Source organism: Acanthochromis polyacanthus, chromosome 6 (genome assembly GCF_021347895.1).
Source record: "Acanthochromis polyacanthus isolate Apoly-LR-REF ecotype Palm Island chromosome 6, KAUST_Apoly_ChrSc, whole genome shotgun sequence".
Classification (NCBI taxonomy): domain Eukaryota; kingdom Metazoa; phylum Chordata; class Actinopteri; family Pomacentridae; genus Acanthochromis; species Acanthochromis polyacanthus.
Window position 1 is genome coordinate 28,323,021 of NC_067118.1, and position 19,724 is coordinate 28,342,744.

A 19,724-nucleotide genomic window follows, 5' to 3' on the forward strand; every position below is an offset into this window, starting at 1 on the left:
ATGTTCTACTGTTAGCTGCAAGAGGGAACACAAGAATCTTAATGCACGCCCAGCATCTGGATATCCAGTGGATTACCTTTATTATTGAAGCTAATGTCACTGCAACAGTAAGAAAAGCCTTAGTGTTAGCACACTGTGCGACTAGTTCAGCTAAATTTGCCATTAGTTGTGACTGTACGCCCATATTTCAGAGCTCTGTCAAAATTGCAAAGCTCAGGGAAGACTGACTTAGAACCAATAAACAAGGTCATCATTTTAGATCTTTCATCGCTCTATAATTACAACAAGCGATTCCTCTTGACTGAAGAATGTGGCATAGGATCAGTCCATTTTGTGAAACTGACAGGTCAAACGCTAGCTTTTATGGGGATGAGCACAGCGCCTGGTGAAGTCAACTTGGTTAACAAAATTGGTAGCCACCGCCATTGGCTTCATCTGGGGGTTTTTAGATATAGTGGATTGCATTTACACAAAGAAACCTTGCTATGACGAACTTGTTTGTCCTCCTGGATCTTACAGTCATGGTAATATTAACCATCTTAGCAGTATTTCAAGCTAACTAATTAAAACACACATTCTGTGGACATATGACAGGTGAATTTCCTGAAAAGTGACACAATATGAGACTTCTGAAAGATAAAATGCAAAATAAATAAGTAAATAAGTAAAAACAACACAAACTGAAAACTTAATTTTTTACTTACATGTTTAAAATAAAACTAATATCCCCTCCTTCAGCTAATGTGCAACTTCCACTCTGTCAGGGCTGTGTCATGTAATAGCTGTCACGTGACATGACACAGCCCGGAAGTTTCCTTTAAGGAAGGCTTTGAGTGGAGGGTGCGCTACAAATTTATACCGCGTAAACCGGAATTCGGAGTTAGTGATAAAATTAGGAGCTTCAGCAACAAATATTTGCCTTAATATAAATATTTACTGTCAGTCTGTCCTAGGCTGTTTTGGACTAAGCGGTTTGCGCCGCATAGTCCCCTCTAATGTGCAATTTTAGCCACTAGCTCCACCGACGGAGACCGGGCTGAGGATCTTGGCGAATACAACGAGTGCGACCTCGATGAACTTTCAGGCAGCGAACAGTCTTACGGGATGAAGTATGAGCAATACAGGGGTAAACCCGTAATATGCTGTCGGTACATTCCAAATTAGAAGAATTGGTCACCACTGGTTAAATTTAGAGCTGTAAGTAACACCGTAATGTATCTGCTTTAGACCCGCTATATATACCGAGCGTCTTCATCTCGTACTGCACTTCCGTGTTGTCAGTTGTCGAGAATATCCAAGCGTAAATACGTGATGTTGTAGTTATCCACGCTTTTATGTACTTGTGTCCACGTTGCACAGTTTGATAGGCGATATAGCGATTGATTACAATTGGCTATATTGCTTTTAAATACCTTTTGCCCTGGGTTTGTCTCAGCAATGAAGAGGAAAGCTAAAACTATGGGTGCAACTCTGAGCTCTGTCTCCAGTCGCAGTGTGCCTCCAGTGACAGCAGCCTCTGCCCCAAGTCAATATGTAAGTGTTTTACTAAGAGCTTCACGTGATAACAGCAAATGAACACGCTTCGGGTGATCTTCGTGTGAATGTGAATATCCAGGTTGCATTTTCAAACTTGTAAACAGGAGTATCTTCTGTCACAGTTGCCATGAGAGGTTTGAATGTATGTATTTTTGAAAAATAGTTTATAGAGGAGGCTTTTCATTCATTTTCTATGTTAAAATATTATTTATTTGATTGTGAAAGGCCCCTCACTGTTGCACGTAATAGCAATACCAGAGTAAAATGCTAGTAAAAAGGCTTTCTTGTGAGTAGTAACTATTACTTAAGGTAACTAGGTTGACCATCTCAACACATGGCTGTGGTTTTTACTTACTTTCAATAATTATGTCTTGACTTTAAGTTTCACTCACCACAGTAAGTGAGAGTTTTACAGGACTTTCCCAGCCATTGTTGACTTATCAAATCCCTTGCTGTGTTGGAAATCACCTACTACACAAGCAGTACTACTGATTTGGCTAGAAGGAAGTATGGAGTGTACAAAAAAGTCTGCAGTGTGTCTAAAATAACATACTGATGTTTGAAAAATCTCCAATTTTGATTGTGTTAGAAATTATACTCAACTGGATGCTTTGATGAGGATGTCCTGTCAGTGTTCGATGCGTTATTGTGCTTGGTTAGAGGCCTCAAACTGTGGGGTTTGATTGTCAAAAAATGTCTGTGAAGATGATCAAGTAAATGACAGGAAGCTAGAATCAGGTGATTATCATACTTTGGGAAAACCTATGATTCACATTGTGCAGGAGAAACAATCATACTTAGGTTGATGCTTTCGAGACCAGCTTGTTTTGTTGTAGGCTATCCTCTGTGTAGTGTACAATAAAAATCTACAATCTGCTACTCTTGAATGTGTTACAATCTAGTGTTAGAGTAATCTCAGGGATTTTACAGCATGTACTATGTAACTGTGTACATTGTCTGATGATTAATTTGCACATTCCTGCCCACTATAAATTAAATCATAATTCTTTTAGAATTATTTTTCCATTTGTTACACATACTGTTGATTTGTCTTGTAACACTTGCTGTCCATTGAATTGCAACTCTGGCTAAAATTTGAATCCACATGTTAGTGTTTATTGTCTGTACCAAAACACCGCACCTGCTTAGCAAAGACAACAATGAAAGTTTCTGTAGTATCAGTGCGACTAGTTTAAACTCGTAATGCTTTAGCTTTGAGGTAGCACCGGTGAATCTGGTCCCTTCCAATCCTGTACCTTTGAGAAAATCATCAACATCCTCATTTTTTACTTCTCTGGAATTTTAAAGCATGATTAGATTCTTCATCTTGGTTTTGTTGTAGTTTACTTCCCCTTTCCTATTACCAGAAGCCAAACAAGCCTGGCCAACATACCTCAAAGTATGGTGATTTACCTGTTTCATACGTCATACTATGTTTGATAGTAGTATGTAGTCGGCAGCTTCAAACACAGCAACTGTTACTTTAGGAGCCATGATTGAACTCTTGTCTTCTTCTAAGGTTAAGGGGCATATTAATTGTTGTTTGTGTTTGTTTGGTTACAATATTATTTTGTGATCATGTTGAATAGAGGGATGGCGTCACATGGATATGAGCGGTGATGATTAGGCGAATGTATTCACCTGTTCACCTGTCTTGACTTTTTTCATTGTTTGAGAGAGGGTAAGCTGTGTTGCCGTATTTTTTGTTGACCGCTGTTTTTCTTCGATCGCTTTGATTACTTTGATTATGACTTTGTGCGTGTTATCATGAGGTTATTGTTTTTCTTTAATAAAAGGTTAGATATATTGTTAGCACATTAGACAAACAGGCCCAGCCTCAGTCTTGTTCGTTGAAGTCGCTACAGTTACTGTTGTCACTTTCCAGCTGGAAAGAACCAAATGGTCTAAAGATAGAGTTCTGTGTGTACCAGATGGACTTAAATATGAATATAACATACATAATCTCATCAGGAATTTCCTTGTAATTAATACAGTCTTATCTTATCTAAAAGAGCATCTTTGGTTTCTACTTCTTCTACTGTGAAACTAGAATGCAACTCTTTCTATTGCCATCCAATCTAAATGACCTCAGGCTGAAAGGGCCCCTGCTTGTAATTAAGAGGAAACTGTGTATAGAAGTGTTTTATTCTATTTCTTTTTGTGTATTGTTGCCACAAATGGCTGGTGTAGTCTGGATGCTGTAACTGTAGAATGGATGCAGCAGGGGGCTTTGGTCTAGAGTCTGATTAGTGAAAGCTTCAGCTGATCGGCGTCCTTTTTATTCTTGTCAGTTCTTCCCTTATCCGCTGGAGATCCTCGAGGAAATCTTCCTGAACCTTCCTCCCCATGAAGTGGTCTGTCTTTGCCGGTTAGTGTGCCGTCAGTGGAAAGAAGTGGCAGACAGTGAATCTTTGTGGAGAGAAAGATGTAGAAGAGAAAGATATCACCATTGCGATGATTCCCGAATACCCGACGACTGGAGACTGTTTTACTTCATGTGCAAGAAGAGGAGAAATCTTCTCAAAAATCCAACTGGAGAAAGTAAGAATCCACAAAACTGAATTCACTCAACATGTGGAGACATTAAAGCCATTCTTTTCTCTCTGAAACAACAAATTAACTCCACAAATTGTTTCCTCTCCCAATCTTCGCTTTTGTTTTTGCAGATAAAATGAAGGGTTGGCAGATATTGGCGAATGGTGGGGATAACTGGAAAATAGAAGGACTTATGGTGCCACATCCAAATGAGAAGGTCCAGAAAAACTTTGTGACCTCTTATCAGTTGAGTATTCACCAGCAGTGGTCCAGAAAATATACAGCAAATTGCTTTATATGGTTCATTTATGTTATATAGTAATAACCCTAAAACCATTTGAAAACCCTTTTCCGTTGTCTGCAGTATGTGCAAAAAGGCACAGATGATTGATTTGGAGAAGGAAGGTTACAACCCATCGTTTATGGATCAGTTCCAGCCAGACATCAGAATATCTGATTGGTGAGAAGAATATGCATGAAATACTTTCACAGCTCATTAAATGTTTCCTTAGTTGGTGGAAAAATTGAATCAGTAACAAACACAATCCAGAAGTCTTGGGACTGCGCATGAGAACAGTGGAGTAATAAAATAACCTCTCTTATCTATAAAAAACATAGAGTTTGTAGTTTCCTAAACTTTTAACCAACAAATACTTCCATTACCTTAAAACCTTTATATGATTTTCATAAATATATTGTAGATAACACTGTAAATCCAAGGTGCATACAAACCCTAATACATATGACTTTGCAATATTTAATAGAGTGGAGCCATTTGAACAGAGTGCGGTGCTAAAATAAAGTCAAATAAACTTAGAAGACGAGACAACCAAATAATTTGCCCCATTTATTTTGCCTATTTGGTCTATTTAATCAAACAGATTTGTGTCAGCAACAGTGTTTCCACTCATAAATGAAGATTTGTCATGTGTGTAAAGATAAATAATAATAAAATAAAGTAAATAAAGTGATTCTGATTCTAAAGCTTGTCAGTTACATCTTTAGTATTCTTTTTGTAATGTTTAGAGACACATTGTGATTGTACTTTCAAAATAAGTCCACTTTCAACTCTAATAGTGCAACTGAGGACATGTATATTTGTAGTTATGAGAGTTTTTTAACAACCAAATTAGGTATCAGATAGGATGCTGTATCTGTTATTCTTAAACAACATTAAAGAACTAAATGGAACATGTAGAAATGTGTCCCCATGGTGCCTTTAAATCTCCCCTTAGTGAACACTAAGAATAAAAACTGACCCGTTGTTGGATGTAATTGCTGATCCCTGATCTATGTTGTGTGTCTGTGTGATATTAGGTATGCACCACGATGGGATTGCGCCTGCGAATATACGATCGCTGTGCAGCTGCTAAATCACAAGAAGGAAGTTGTTGAGCAATTTGCTCCTGAGACCATTTACTTTGAGCAGTGGAATGATCAGCAGTGGAATCAGGTATGTACAAAGGATGACGCACGATGAAGTTCAGTCAAGGTGAAAAGTCCAAGAACAACTCTAGAATAGTGATATGTATTTTCCAGATGACCCATGTGTTCAGGAACTACGGACCAGGAGTGAGATACGTCCGGTTTATCCACGGCGGGAAGGACCGCCAGTTCTGGGCGGGATGGTATGGAATTCGCGTTACAGACAGCTGCGTTGAGATTTGTCCAGCAGTGGACACGTAGCCTTTGGGGATTTCCACTACCTTCTTCCTGCCTTTGTTTGCAATTGCACATTAAGAAATTAAATCTTGTTTGTCTTTTTCTAATCTGCAGTCATTTTACATGTTGAAGCATTGTTTCTTCAGGTGAAAAGCTTTGATTACTGGTTGTTGTGCCAGTAAAGAAATGTAAATTTTCAAGAATTTCAAATTGTGCCTCCAGCAGATATAAATATATATGTATGTTAGCATGGCCTGTTTTGGTGTAACGAGGACTATAAGCTGAAGTAGTACTAAAACAATGTGACATTTGTTGTAATGCATGTGAATCTGAAATGTTTAATAAAAAAAAAAGATACATTTTGGGCCTCTTTTCAAGTAAAGTTACCTGAAGAGATCATTTAAAGATATAATATGTACTATTTCCACATTTAAAAGTCTAAACATTACTAGACTAATAAATATTTTGTTGACTTGTGTTCTGACGTTATCCCAAAATACCTAATGACACACTTTTTGTTGTTCTCTTGTTTGCTTTGCTCATTCACTAGCTGTGTGGGTAATTGACTCATTTCATGTAAGCAAGTAAGTAACATTACATTACATTAGGCTATTTTATTAGAATAAAATGGCATAAGGTGAATGTATTCAACTAAATATAACATGAATGAGGCTTAAATGTATCGTGCAGACTGAGAACATAATAGACGTCACAACAAACTATGTCTTTTGTTGTTTGAAGAACTTTTAGCAGCAGAAATGGCCGTGCATATGAAATAGATAACAGAAATGTATTTTGTCTAAAATGGAAATGTTCTTGGAAAATGCAGCCCCTTAAGTTTCACTGGACAACCAGCAGCTAATCAGCTACCTTTAAGAGGTCACTTGGTTTGTTTAGCTCCTCTGCTAGTTCACCCAGAAAGATGTCCGTGATAATTTTTGTTCTTCTGACTGTATTCGAGGTAATTTGTGTCGGTTAATATGCAAATGTTGGATTTGTTTTTTAATATTGTGGATATGGGTTTGTGTTTAAATTGACTGGTCTGGATGGTAATATGTGGCTATGTTCACATATCCATTGCAACTTGAAACAGATGATTGAAAGGTCTTACTCTGCCTTAACATATTTGCAATCTAATTGTCTTTGTGGAACAGTTTGGTATAATTGTAGAAGCTCTCAAGTTAGTGCTTGCTACAGATAGTAAACTCAGTTCTCTGTGAGTCTGGACGTCCACTTTATTCTTTAAAATATTTATGGCCATGCAGCTGATCTTGGATTGACGCTCTGTAAACAAACTTTATGGGACTGTGTAGGCAATTGTATCGCTGTCTATTATAGTTTATTACAGTGCTATTTCTTTTTTTATTGTTCTTATAATTTTTGCTCCAGAAACCACATGCACTCTAAGTCTGTACAGCCTTCTAGTAAAGTAGGAGAAATCTTTGAAGCATCCTCTCGTGTATTCTAAATGATGCACCACAGTGATTACAAACTCCACCACCAGCAATGTTCAGCAGATCTGAAACATCACCACAAGGTTCATGGATAATTATCTACTCATAAAGAGCCTCCTACACATGTTTTTGTGATGAAGTTAGTTGCTTCTTATCGAAGAGCCATTATAATCCCTGAGACCAAAGAGCAGCTCTGCAGAACAGGCTCTTAATTGAATCTGGTTCTGTTGGTTCTTTATATTTACGGAAAAGTAGGGTGAAGGCATATTCATTGAATATATTTATATGAAGGCCTAAGTGGGTGTTGTGACCTCGTTATTTGTGGCAAAATCCGCAATCAGGGCAGAACGAATGAACCAGCTTTGGACAAGTAAAAAAGTCACTCTTAGAAAAAGGATTCTATCTATTAATGTCATTGTAATACAACATTGGTGTTTGGCACACCAGCACTAATGGATGTATTCTTTGCACTGCTCTGTAAGGCCCTACTTATGATTATTTGTATTGAAAAGTTTTGTGGGTGTTGCAGAACATGTTTCTTTGTCTCATCCTTAGATCATGAGTGTACATAGGCTAATACCTGTATCAATGTAACAATCATGTCACAACACAGCATGTATTTGAATTAAGATTTAATCATAATACTGGTTTATTGTGAAGTTTTATTACAAGCAAAATACAGTACAACTTTGATGTCAAATTGAATAAAAACGAAAGACTCAAAGAAACATTTCCGTGGTTAGTTTGATTTCAGTGTCATCTCTGCTTCTCTAAATCTTAGTACTGCACACGTTTTATTCAGTCAATAAGTTAAGAGTTATTCTCACTATATTTACAAATCAAATTCAATCCCACAGTCTCGGCATGGATGCAGTAAAAGACAAATATCACTAGTTCAGTCACTTAACAATTTTCACAGGATCTGTTAATGACGCTGCACTGTAACAGCAGGTATGTTTAGTTCACAAAATAGCTCATCAGCCTGGCATTACAAGTGGACAAGCTCCTACAAAGTTCACCGATTGCAACTTTTGATCATCATTTAGGACATATGTCACCTACTTCTTAACCCCCTGTCACAAAAAGTAAATGGTTGGGAAATCATTGTGCTCAAACTCTTTGCAAGTAGTTACTTAAATGGACTTTTTGGCACACAACCATCAGCATGGTGTACCAAACATTTTCCATTTCTTTGTTCGTGCTGTAGATCTCTGCTTTGTCAGGCATCAGATTACCAGATTTTGATTTGGCAAATCAGACCAAGCCTAGGGCATAGCCTAGAAATGTCATATCCCATCTTATATTTCATAGATCTGCCTGAAGGCTATGTTGAAATTGAGCAAAATATTTTAAAAGATGTCTTTCCTAAAAAATAAAAAAAAAGGTAATAGACTATTTGAATTCTGTGGCTGTAACAGGATTAATTTTGCTACTGCAGATACACAACTGGTGCCGTGTCAACCAGATGCAGTTTTGTGTGCCATGACTGAATGCATCTTATGAAAGATAATCTTTTAGGGAGTTACTTAAAGCAAAATGTGAGCATTTCACTAACTTGTCCTCATCAGCTTCGTTTGTTACGACAGAACAATTGAAACAACAGCTCTATTAAAATACCTTTTCATAGTCAGTTCATTTGTAATAATGCCTCTGCAGATGGAACTAAACATAATGTGGTTGAACAGAAACAATAATTGGAACTGTCCTTCACAATTTGCTGATAGATTTAGCGTTCAGTGCTCACATCAGCTAGGACCATTTCAATGGCAGCAAATTATCACAAACGGCATCAAATGTTACTCACTCTTAAAATCAGCACATTAAAATGTTTTAGAATAAGTGAGTGAGAATGCTAATATTTCGTAATATCTTAACTCATGATGGAATGTGAAAACCTCCTCAGTACTGTTAACCTACATTTGGAAAGTGGTGTGAAGAAGACTGATGAAACTTAGAGCAGAACACATTTACGTCTTTTCTTAGGTTCGGGAGGCTCCAGGGCAGCCAGTATTGCCTCATCAAACACATTCTTTAATCCTTTCTGTGGAAACAAAAGATTAATATTGAACACACAGCTTTTTTCCGTATACAGAGTTACATCTCCTGGAACTAAGTGCAAAAGAAAGCTGAGTAGAAATGGAGCAGGGCGATCAAAATTTTCCTTTATTCAAATAACATTATACAAGACTCTCCTCATGATCAAGTCGTCTCAGTAAAGACAAAAGCCCATGGAAAATTTTGATGCTGCAGTACAAAAAACTCATATTACTGTCCAAGACAGAATGTAGCATAAATGCATTTGTAGGGCACAACTCATGAGCTCAATACTGAGATAATAAGAGAATGTCAGTTAAAAAACAAACTCAGTCATGTCCAGTTACACATACTTGCACTCGAGGTGCTGACAACGGAAAGGAGAACTAAAGATTGGCACTCTATCATCGTAGGCAGCATGGGTAGTTGTGATTAGGCCAAGTCGAAAAGAAAGCACACATGAACAGAAGGAAAAATCTTAATGGGCACAAAGTTTTAAAGTTGAAAAGAGCGTGGTGGTTATTGTAGTGAGAGACATTTGTTTACAATGAGTAAGCAGCAGACGATCGAGAGGCAAAGCAAGATGCAAGAAGACATCAGAACAAACAGCATTTTCTCTTTCTCTGAGTTTCAGGGGGCTCTAAAGCGGCTAGGATAGCCTCATCAAATACGTTCTTCAGTCCCCGCTACAGAAAGAGAAAAAGAAGGGAGAGAGACAGGCACACAACACAGAGTTAGTTGATGTCTTAGCCAAATGCTGTTAGCAGAAAGCAAGGCAAAGCATTCCACCTTCGTTAGGAAACCGACATTGAAAAGCATGCAGCGGTCAGTGTTGTATAACGGGAGATCTTACCTGTGTTAGGGCGGAGCATTCGACATATTTGACTGCCTTAAGGTCACGAGCCAGCTTTTCTGCTGTCTCAGGGGTGATTGGCTTCTGTTTGTTCTTGGCGAGCTTCTCCACCGTAGAGGGGTCATCACGCAGATCGATCTGAGTGCCTACCAACAGGAACGGGGTCTTGGGACAGTGGTGAGTTATTTCAGGGACCCACTGGAGAAAGAAGCACAAACAAAACACTCATCACCACAAGTCAGGATACATACAGAACAAAGACATTTGTTTAATAAATAAATCTTTGAATGTTTGTCTTTAACAAAATGAATCCACAAGTTATCCAGATGTTCATAAAGGTTTTAAAAATTATCTCCTCAAATGATAAATATCAAACTGCATGACTGAATCGTATACCCCTCAGCAAAACGCTTCTGTTCTACAAATCTGAACCTGTGACATTTTTGTAATTATTTAGTCTGCTTTCATGGTTCTGTCTTCTTTATTTAAAGATAACCCTTTGTACTTTTATTTGGACCCTGATCCATGATCATCAGATCATGTGCATAAATGCTTCCAGCACTTTATAATAGGAGGCAGCAAGGAGGAAAAACACTGAACAGCAGTAAACACACACAAAAACCTTCTTTCCATCTCTTTTGAAAATTGAACCCAATGTTTTATCATCCCTATTCCACTTCTCACCTCAGTTTTTTTGCTCAGTCACCTAATAATACTGGGCACAGTAGTTTTACAGAATATAGAATAAAGTAATTTTAATTTCTGATTGGGAAGGCCTCAATCTAGAGAAGGAAGAAGAGGGATTCTTTGGATTTGCAGGTGAGCTACTTCACTACTACTAAGATAAACATCACATGCTCACCTTTTCTTTAACATTCTCAAATGAGGAAGGTGAAACAACTGAAAAACACACTAAGAAGACGTCGGTCTGTGGGTAGCTTAGTGGTCGTAACCTGTCGTAGTCCTCCTGACCTATGGAGAGAAAACAAGTTAATTTACAATGAAATGGACTAACACCTCACTCAGTTTAATTGAAAGTGGAATTACACGCAAACAATAATAACGTAGACAGACCTGCTGTATCAAATAAGCCGAGGGTGTATGGTTCACCTCCGATCATTACAGTTACTGCATAGTTGTCAAACACCTGCAATCAAAGAATGAATTTCATGTCAAAACAGTTCAAAGAGTTCTCACTTTATGATAGGAATTTCTGTCAGCCTTAAAGAGATAAAATAACCACTTACTGTTGGTACATATTCAGAAGGGAATTTGTTGGTGGTGTACGAAATCAAAAGGCAGGTTTTACCCACTGCTCCATCACCCACCACCACACACTTGATAGTCTGCATCTCTGTGCTTTCTGATGCTGCTGGCGATTACGTTAGCTGCAGGGAGAAGGAGAGGTAATAACTCACTGAGGCTAGGCCACTTAATATGTTAGAGTCGTATAAACATTAGCCCCCAAACAATGCTAGATTATGCGAGTGTCCTGCCTAATCAATGGCTAATGACATCTTGATTAAGCAGTGGGATCCAAGCGGAAAGGCTGTGTTTCCGAGCATTAACTAGTTCAGTGTCACACCCCATTATCACCAAAACTGTCTGGAGGCTAACGTCAGCTAATGATAGCGTTCCCCACTTGTTTACTCGCTCAACTACCTTTCTACTTTTAAGCATTTGTAAATAACGTGACGAATCGATCGCACGACGTGCCTCTATCGACTTCAACAAATGCGTAATGAAAATGAATTTGTGTATCGCTTAGCAAACTATGCTAAAGGCGACGCTAGCAATCCCCACACAATGCTAACTAGTTAGCTTGCTTTGCTATCAACCAGCCGGCTGTCGTTAGCTTTAAACTAAGGCATTGCTTGCTGGAGTTTAGGTACGGAAACGAAGCTGGAAACGAAGCTCGAAACAAATCTCCGAATTGGGGTTTGTCAAATAACGACACATATACACCGGGGATGTCATAAAATGTTTGGACTACGTACCAGGGTCCCTCCGTATCGCTGCTAGCTAACGTTAGCTGTCTGTTACGCCGGGCGTTGGCACCAGCGAGCAGCAACTTGCTTCAGTCAGTCGGTGAGGAGCCGAGTCCAGACTTCTACTAAGACTGTCAAGCTGCGCAAAATGACTCCGCATACTGCCAAAGTAAAATATTTAGCATTCGGTATAAAAATAAACACTAAATTTCGTACAAGAGGGGAACCAAATAGGGTATATTAGAAGACGAAATTAAACCGAAAGTTGCTAATGTGAGGTACTTTTCCTCAAACACATGCAAACAATGTCTAAATGTCTTCCTCTTGTGCTTTTATTTTGAGCCACCTTTCTCTGGGTATGTTGGCTAACTTGACTCAGATATATGCGAAAGGTTCCTGCAGCAGAGGTGGTGGTGATGTCACCTTCCTCCACCTGCATCCTCTCCTGAATTTGAGGTCGGCAAGTCTGCAGGTAGAAGACCACTCTGTATGTAAATAAGAGAATCGATTGATTTAGACTTGGTAGAGATAGATGTGTTTAATTAAAGGATAGTTTCACATTTCCTGTCCTATCTCAGCCACCACTGCCACACTGGCTATAGTTAGTTTTCGTTTGTGGTATTTTCTTGGATGATAGTGACCTTGCTGATCTTTGAGGAGTATTTAAATTATTGTACTTGTCTCAGGAAATCAAAAGAAGTTGTCCTGAGGGTAATATTTTGACAGTTCAAAATAAGCCTCTGTGTTTTTATGAGAATATACATAAACATGTACAGACTTTTGAAATGAAAATCACTTGCTTTTCAAAACTCTAACCTTAGATTACTAAGAAATTATGTACCACATCATTTAATATCGTAGCATAATAGGTAGCCAGCAGTAAAAATGTGTCATTATCTGTCTACAAAGCTTGCTAGCTGACTTTATGTGAAGCTAATAATATTATTCTACACTAGCTAACTGTTACACCAGCTAGCTAACTAGAACTCTAATTAGTGTAAGCCAGGCATGGGCAAACTACGGCCCATTGGGCTTTTCAGTCCGGCCCGCGAAATACTTTTGTCAATGTTAGAATTGACGAAATTACAATAAAGACCACATTGTGGCCCCTGAGCGAAAATGTTTGCCCACCCATGGTGTAAGCCAAACATCTCTGCTGATTGGTGATTTGGCATTATATATGTCAGAAATTTAAATATCAATAATAATAATGTTATAGTAAAGTTCTAAGTTTTGTTTTCGAAGCAAGTATCAATATCTTCTAAAAAGCAAGCCGTTCAAAGGTTTGGGGTCACTTAGAAATGTCCTTATTTTTCAAAGAAAAACAATTTTTTTTTGAATGAAGATAACATTAAATTAATCAGAAATCCAGTCTAGACATTGTTAATGTGGTAAATGACTATTCTAGTTAAAAATTCTTAATAGAATATTGACATAGAGGTACATAGGCCCATTTCCAGCAACCATCACTCCAGTGTTCTGATGCTACATTGTGTCAGCTAATGGTGTTGAAAGGCTAATTGATGATTAGAAAACCCTTGTGCAATTATGTTAGCACATGAAAAAAAGTGAGTTGTCATGGAAAACATGAAATTGCCTTGGTGATCCCAAAATTTTGTCTTATGATGACATTTAATATATACACATATTTCCAAAGAAACTAAACATTTCTCTTAATGGCAGTATCTAACCCAGGTTTACCCTACATTGAAACTGGTGTTTGTCTCAGAGAACATGTCACAACTGTACAGGTGCAAATAATATCTATATAATAAGGGAGTAGCATATATGCTTTCCCTACTATGGTGAGTGAAAATGTCTTCTGCCTCAAAGGTGCTTCGTCTACTCTCAAGAGGAGGGACTGAATATCATAAACAGCATACAGTATATTGCAGTCATATGCAATGTAAACCAAATACTCACGTACTTCTAATACACACATAAAGCAAACTTTGTATGCATCCCAAAATAAGATTAAATGCATGTTTATTGCATTAGATTGTACAGGAATATAATAATGAACAGATGATAAATGCTGTTCTGTGGCGTTTTCACATTTCTGAAAGCATTGTGCAACTTCTTGCAGCTATAACCACCAGAGTAATAAAATCTGCTTGGCCAGGATCACTAATCATCATTGCTGTTCTCAGAGAATCTCATGTTTACCATTTTCGGAGGAATTTGAGGGCAATTTACCTTTGATTGTGACTGGAGGTCACCAGTTTACATAATTTGCTTTGGATAGAAACACTCCATCTCTGCTGCAGGTATCCATTGAGACTATGCAATGTCACTCAGGGCGAGAACCACAGGCCTATGCAAGTGTGAAATTACATTAATGTGAAGAAATTGTAACTCTGTGATTCTTCCTCAGTGTAACAGGAAAAGAGAGACACAAATAACCACCATCCAACGTTAATATTGTCCATGTTTTGTCTTTTAAAAACAGTTCTTCATAGTTGGCTTTTCAATTATACATGAAGGTTTTTTTACTCTGCATTGTTTTCAGGTAGGAGTCCAACACTGATAGATTTTGTGAAAAACCCTACCAAAAAACAAATACCAACCACTGTTCTTCTAAAATCTGCAAATAAATTAAATGAAAGCCAACAGCATCGTTTCTCCAGGGGTGCTAATTTTAAGCTTATTGGATATTCAAAAGTTGTGCCTAAAGTTATCTCAGGCCCTGGCACTAATGAGGCTTTAATCATTTAAACACTTAGGGGAAAAAAAGTAAATGCTACTTTGCACTTGATTTATTTTCAGGTCAGATTACACAGAGAAGGAATGTCCAGTGGAAGAGTTGTTTGGTCGCCTCGGTAGGAATGTTTAAATTTATATTTAAAATTGTGGCGATGCCCAACTTTAACTCATGTTATAGTTCTGATGGGAAAATGTTGTCGTAAATGTATTTTCTTTGCAGCATTTATCCTCCACACAATGAAATGCATTGATGCCAAACAGCACAACATTAAAATAAAGAGGATCCAACGTAGAGCCGCCCACCAGCTACATAAAGCAAACAAACAAACAAATGAAATTAGTTTTGGTGCATGTTACAAGTAACTGCATGCTTAGTCAATTTAATATATTAAACAATATTCATGTTTTATCAATATGACAAACTTATAGAACAGTACAGTATTGTAAGTGTCTGCTCACCTTGTTTGTTCTTGTTCCAGTATCAGTAATGAGTTGTTTTGTGTGGTGGTTGGTGTGGTCGCCACTGTGGAAAAGAGCACTTTGCATTAAAAAAAGGTGAATAAATGACATCTCAAATGATGCTACTTACTTTCTTCAAATACCAGTATAAAAAGCAGTTACACTGATGGACAGAATCCCTAATAAGAGTTCATTGTGTTATTTTGTTTAAATAATATTTTTAATATTTATATACAGTCTAAGTGCTTTTTCAGTTTTTTTTCCACACTGCCAAGAAACAGTCAAGGAGAGGTAAATGATATTTTCAGGCTTAAATACTTTTGGATTGAAGTGAAAAATTAGACCAGATAACATCTTTACCATAAAAATAAAGTGTAAAAAGTGAATATCATTAGTATTTTGTAAATCTTGAAAACCCTCTTGCTGGAGTTGAATTCGTAATTTCTTTGCAGTTAGTTTTTTTTTTTCTTTGGCCATAATACAAATTTTTCTTCTTGGTTTCATGACACTGTGTTACATCAAAACAATGACACCACTGACAACATGTGACAACAAACACTAACCTCGCAACTAGTTTCACATCCTAAGGATTTCTCTAGATCAATTATACATCTATATATCAATTATATATCTATATATGTATATAGATATACATATCTATGTACATATAGATATCTATATCTATGTACATATAGATATCTATATCTATGTACATATAGATATGTATATCTATATATATAGATATAGATATCTATGTACATATAGATATCTATATCTATATGTACATATATAGATATAAATAAAGATATGTATATCTATATATATAGATATACATATCTATATAGATATATAGATATATAGCTATAGATATATACAGTAATGGAAAAATTATTAGACTATCCTTGTTTTGTTGTTCATTTTGTTCATTTTAATGCCTGGTACAACTAAAGGTACATTTGTTTGGACAAATATAATGATTACAACAAAAATAGCTCCTAAGAGTTTAATTAAATAGTTGATGTCTAGCCATTTTCCATGGTTTTCTTGATAATAGCCAAAAGCACTTAAGTTCTTACATCAATAACTATGGCATTGTACTTCCAAAAACAGTGCTTTTAGACATTCCATGTTTACTTTTCTGTCTGTTTCAGTCACATTATACATACAGGAGTTAGTATGTGATTGTATAGCCATTATTTTTGATGACAAGGGTGGTCTAATAATTTTGTCTTGTATAATTGGTCTAAAGAAATCTTTAGAATGTAAAATACAAAATACAGTTAAGTAGAAATAAACTTTACTAATTAAACACTCAGCTAATCTGTTTCTGTCATCAGATTTTCCTTCAGAAGACCCCTTCTGATGAAAATCTAGTTGTTGTTTTTTTTAAATATATCCATATGGTGTTTTTTGCAAACAAACACATGATGCACAAAATAACTCAACACCATAGCTGAAAAATTTCACTCCTTGAAAAAAAAAAGGCTTATGAAAATCTCAAAGACAAGGATTCAGATTAACATAGTTTCACATGTAACAAACTTAGGAAACTAATCCTGCCAACTTGCAGTGTAGGGATTTTCCGATCATTCTTCTTCTTCGGAATCGTCTCAAACTGCAATACTCCAATCTTACAACTGGCCACTGTGTAATGTTTAGTAGCTTTACAAAATTTGAGTGGCGTCGTAGGTGAGCTGGTGTGCTGGAGGTGCTGGGAGTGTGGATGCAGAGACTACATAGATCTGAGCATCTAGAGGAGGCAATGGTTGCATCTAAACCATTTTTAGAAAAGGAAGGAAATAATTTCACATCAATAACACAGAGATGAGTTTTGAGGGGTTAAATGAACTTGAGACAGATTTAAAGTTGATGGTAGCTCAGATGAAACAACAAAAAGCTGTTCTGACTTTGTGAACTCCAGTGGTCTCAAACATGTTTCTTATCTAGTTTAGCCTGGAGGCAAGTTTCGAGTCAGATTATTAGTTTGTCTTCCTCGGCTAGTGACAGATTTTCTCAATTTGTAATGAATCAGAGCAAGATTATAAAGAAGCAGAAGAAGTATTGTGTTCTATCCGCTAAAGTGTCTGTGCTGATGCAGTTGAATTATACCTGCGTTGGAGATGAGGAGCTTGACACGCTTGAAGATGTTCCTTCCAGGTCTGGCAATGACGCACCAGTACCTATCCTCATCTGTTTTTCTGAGTGAAGTCATGGTTACAGTGAAGACTCCTGCTTCCTTATCATCCACGATGGAGCTCCGGTCGTTAAATTTGTTTTTTGGTGTTTTCACAACTATCGCACACAGCTCATATACCGGCCCTTTGCACCAGTACTTTGTGTTTTCTTTGAACTGAAGGTCGTACTGACAAGAGATTGTCACGGATCCATTGTATGTTCCTGTTACCACGTCTGGAGCCGATAGCTGCACTGAGACCACTGTGTGCTTCGTGAGCCACAAGAAACAGAGAACTGGAGCTGTAAAATCCAAAAACAGTGATACTGGTTAATTAGATCGCTTTTTCTTTCCAAACCAGTCTGCTATAGGATATAGTCTGGTTTATTTACCTTTAAAGATCCCAGCACAGATCCCCGACGTCCTCATGATGGGAATGAGAAGGACAATGTAAAGCGGAAGCAAAATGTGCAACATTTATAAGTTTCCTCTTTCTTCACTCCAGTGGTTGTGCAATGGATGGATAGTGGGAAATTTAGTGATCTGCAGTGTTTATTTGCGTAGGCCTGTGTTTGTGTGGGCGGTATTGTTTTGAGATGCTGAATTAATGCAGGGTTACCACCTGTCACGGGTTTGTCTTGAGACAAGGCTCTGTCTCACACTGCCCAAACAAATCTTGTGCCAAATAAGAGGAAGCCTCAAGAACAACAAGATTTTTCTGCACGCAGGTCTGAGCATCAGCCTGATTTCTGCATTTCAGCACCAGCACTGATCCATAAACATTAAAGAAAGTGCAAAATAGGCTACTGGACTGGATGTAAACACACAGACTTCACTATATGTGCATCTAGTTTTGTCTAATTCATTTTGTTCTAATTTCACATATATTACAAACTGAAAAAAATTAGGTAACTTTTAATGCAACTAAGTGAGAGCTGCTCTGTCCATTTACACACAAGACACAACAGAGTAAGAAAAAATAACTATCCTGTAGGGTCATGACCTGGTGTCAAAGTACCCTCTGTACTTTTCTGAGCACATTTCACTATGTTCCTTTTACTCTGGAAAGTAAAAAATAATCAAGTCGTGTGATTTAACATCCTTTTTTTATTATTTCAGTTCTGCTGCTGTACTCACAGTGACAATATCCACTTCTCATTCAACCTTAATATTCAGCAATTTAATGCAACATGATGTAACTGTGACAACACATTATACTGCCCCATGTACAGTATGAAACACGCTGCTTCCCAAGTTTAGAAGTTTAGATGTGAGAATCACAAAAGAGACTTTGTCAGTAACACAGCATGCATTCCAGACTGTAAGCAGGTGGACAGTTGCATATTTTTGGTTCTTCAGTCTCTGTGGTTGCTCCCAGAGACCAGTCAAGGATCCCCTGAAAAGCTCCTCAGTAGCTTTGACCGTTTGTTTTTAGATTCTTGTCCTGCTGAACGATGAAATGTTGTCGAATGATTTTTCTGATGCTTTTGCCTAGATCCGAGCACACAGAACGCTCCTGTATAACTCTGCATTCATTCTGTTGCTTCTGTCAGCAGGGAAATCTTAAATAAATGCCAGTGTGCCAGTTTTATCGACTGCCATACATACTAGAGCTTTAAGAGGTTTAACACAATGTTTGACAGATGACAGGTGGGGTAGTACGCTTTGGGCCAAGAGCTGTTCCTTTTTTCTCCACATTTTCCTCATCATTTTGATAGAGGGAGATTTCTGTGTTTTTGAAAACTGCAACCAGGCCGGTGGGATTCTAACTCCGACCAGGGGTTTGCATCTTTGGTCAACTACATCCTGGAGGCTGTAATTTTAATCATTTTGTCCTTCTGTGAGAACTCGAGGAAACTTCAAAACCAGTTTATTTACTTCAGCATTAGGGGGCACTAGAGATCAGTGTATCAGACTGTATAATGTACAGCCTGTAAGTCTAATTCAGTTGTTTTCTCCCCAGGTTTTTGGCAGTGCAACCTAATCACACTATAAAATGTTTGAAAACCACAATGTAGATATAATTTACTGTGGGACAAACAGTATTATCTCTTGCCCCATTGCTTCACATCTATTGCATTTATCTGACTATTTCCTCAGGCTTTCATTCCCCTAATTTGATTCTTTGCCATTTTGTGCCACTGTACATTCTAATGGCTTAATAATGATGTAACTGGTGCCAGTATTATCATAACAGATTATGCTTTCAGACCTTCCCTTTCTGGGGTTCAATATTTCATGTTCTGGTGCTTGACTTTGCTGTTTTCTAAGGTGCAGTTATTGGTTTTAATGGACTTTACATGTGTTTAACTATAAGCACAGTTCAA

General features: G+C 37.5%; 3 protein-coding genes across 4 annotated transcripts; 1 reads left to right on the top strand and 2 right to left on the bottom strand.

Annotated features, from left to right (window-relative positions):
* The first annotated feature begins 951 nt into the window (after positions 1 to 951).
* LOC110956917 (F-box only protein 6-like) lies at positions 952 to 7,917 on the top strand. The gene is made up of 7 exons (XM_022202679.2): positions 952 to 1,197; positions 1,436 to 1,533; positions 3,828 to 4,077; positions 4,203 to 4,317; positions 4,436 to 4,531; positions 5,389 to 5,524; positions 5,611 to 7,917. The coding sequence occupies exons 2-7, from the start codon at positions 1,438 to 1,440 to the stop codon at positions 5,755 to 5,757; spliced, it is 840 nt and encodes a 279-aa protein (XP_022058371.2). The 5' UTR covers positions 952 to 1,197; positions 1,436 to 1,437; the 3' UTR covers positions 5,758 to 7,917.
* On the bottom strand, positions 7,803 to 12,231 carry LOC110956918 (cell division control protein 42 homolog). Of its 2 annotated transcripts, none has more exons than XM_022202682.2 (6): positions 12,072 to 12,231; positions 11,322 to 11,462; positions 11,149 to 11,221; positions 10,937 to 11,046; positions 10,075 to 10,272; positions 7,803 to 9,228 (listed from the first exon to the last, which is right to left on the bottom strand). In XM_022202682.2, the coding sequence occupies exons 2-6, from the start codon at positions 11,424 to 11,426 to the stop codon at positions 9,139 to 9,141; spliced, it is 576 nt and encodes a 191-aa protein (XP_022058374.1). In that variant the 5' UTR covers positions 11,427 to 11,462; positions 12,072 to 12,231; the 3' UTR covers positions 7,803 to 9,138. The 2 variants fall into 2 exon arrangements, with proteins under 2 accessions (XP_022058374.1, XP_022058373.1); XM_022202681.2 differs by lacking the exon at positions 7,803 to 9,228 and adding an exon at positions 9,330 to 9,907.
* Positions 12,232 to 13,675: 1,444 nt separating this feature from the next.
* LOC110956928 (CMRF35-like molecule 1) lies at positions 13,676 to 17,922 on the bottom strand. The gene is made up of 4 exons (XM_022202692.2): positions 17,790 to 17,922; positions 17,334 to 17,699; positions 15,225 to 15,288; positions 13,676 to 15,071 (listed from the first exon to the last, which is right to left on the bottom strand). The coding sequence occupies exons 1-4, from the start codon at positions 17,872 to 17,874 to the stop codon at positions 14,933 to 14,935; spliced, it is 654 nt and encodes a 217-aa protein (XP_022058384.2). The 5' UTR covers positions 17,875 to 17,922; the 3' UTR covers positions 13,676 to 14,932.
* Positions 17,923 to 19,724: the final 1,802 nt, after the last annotated feature.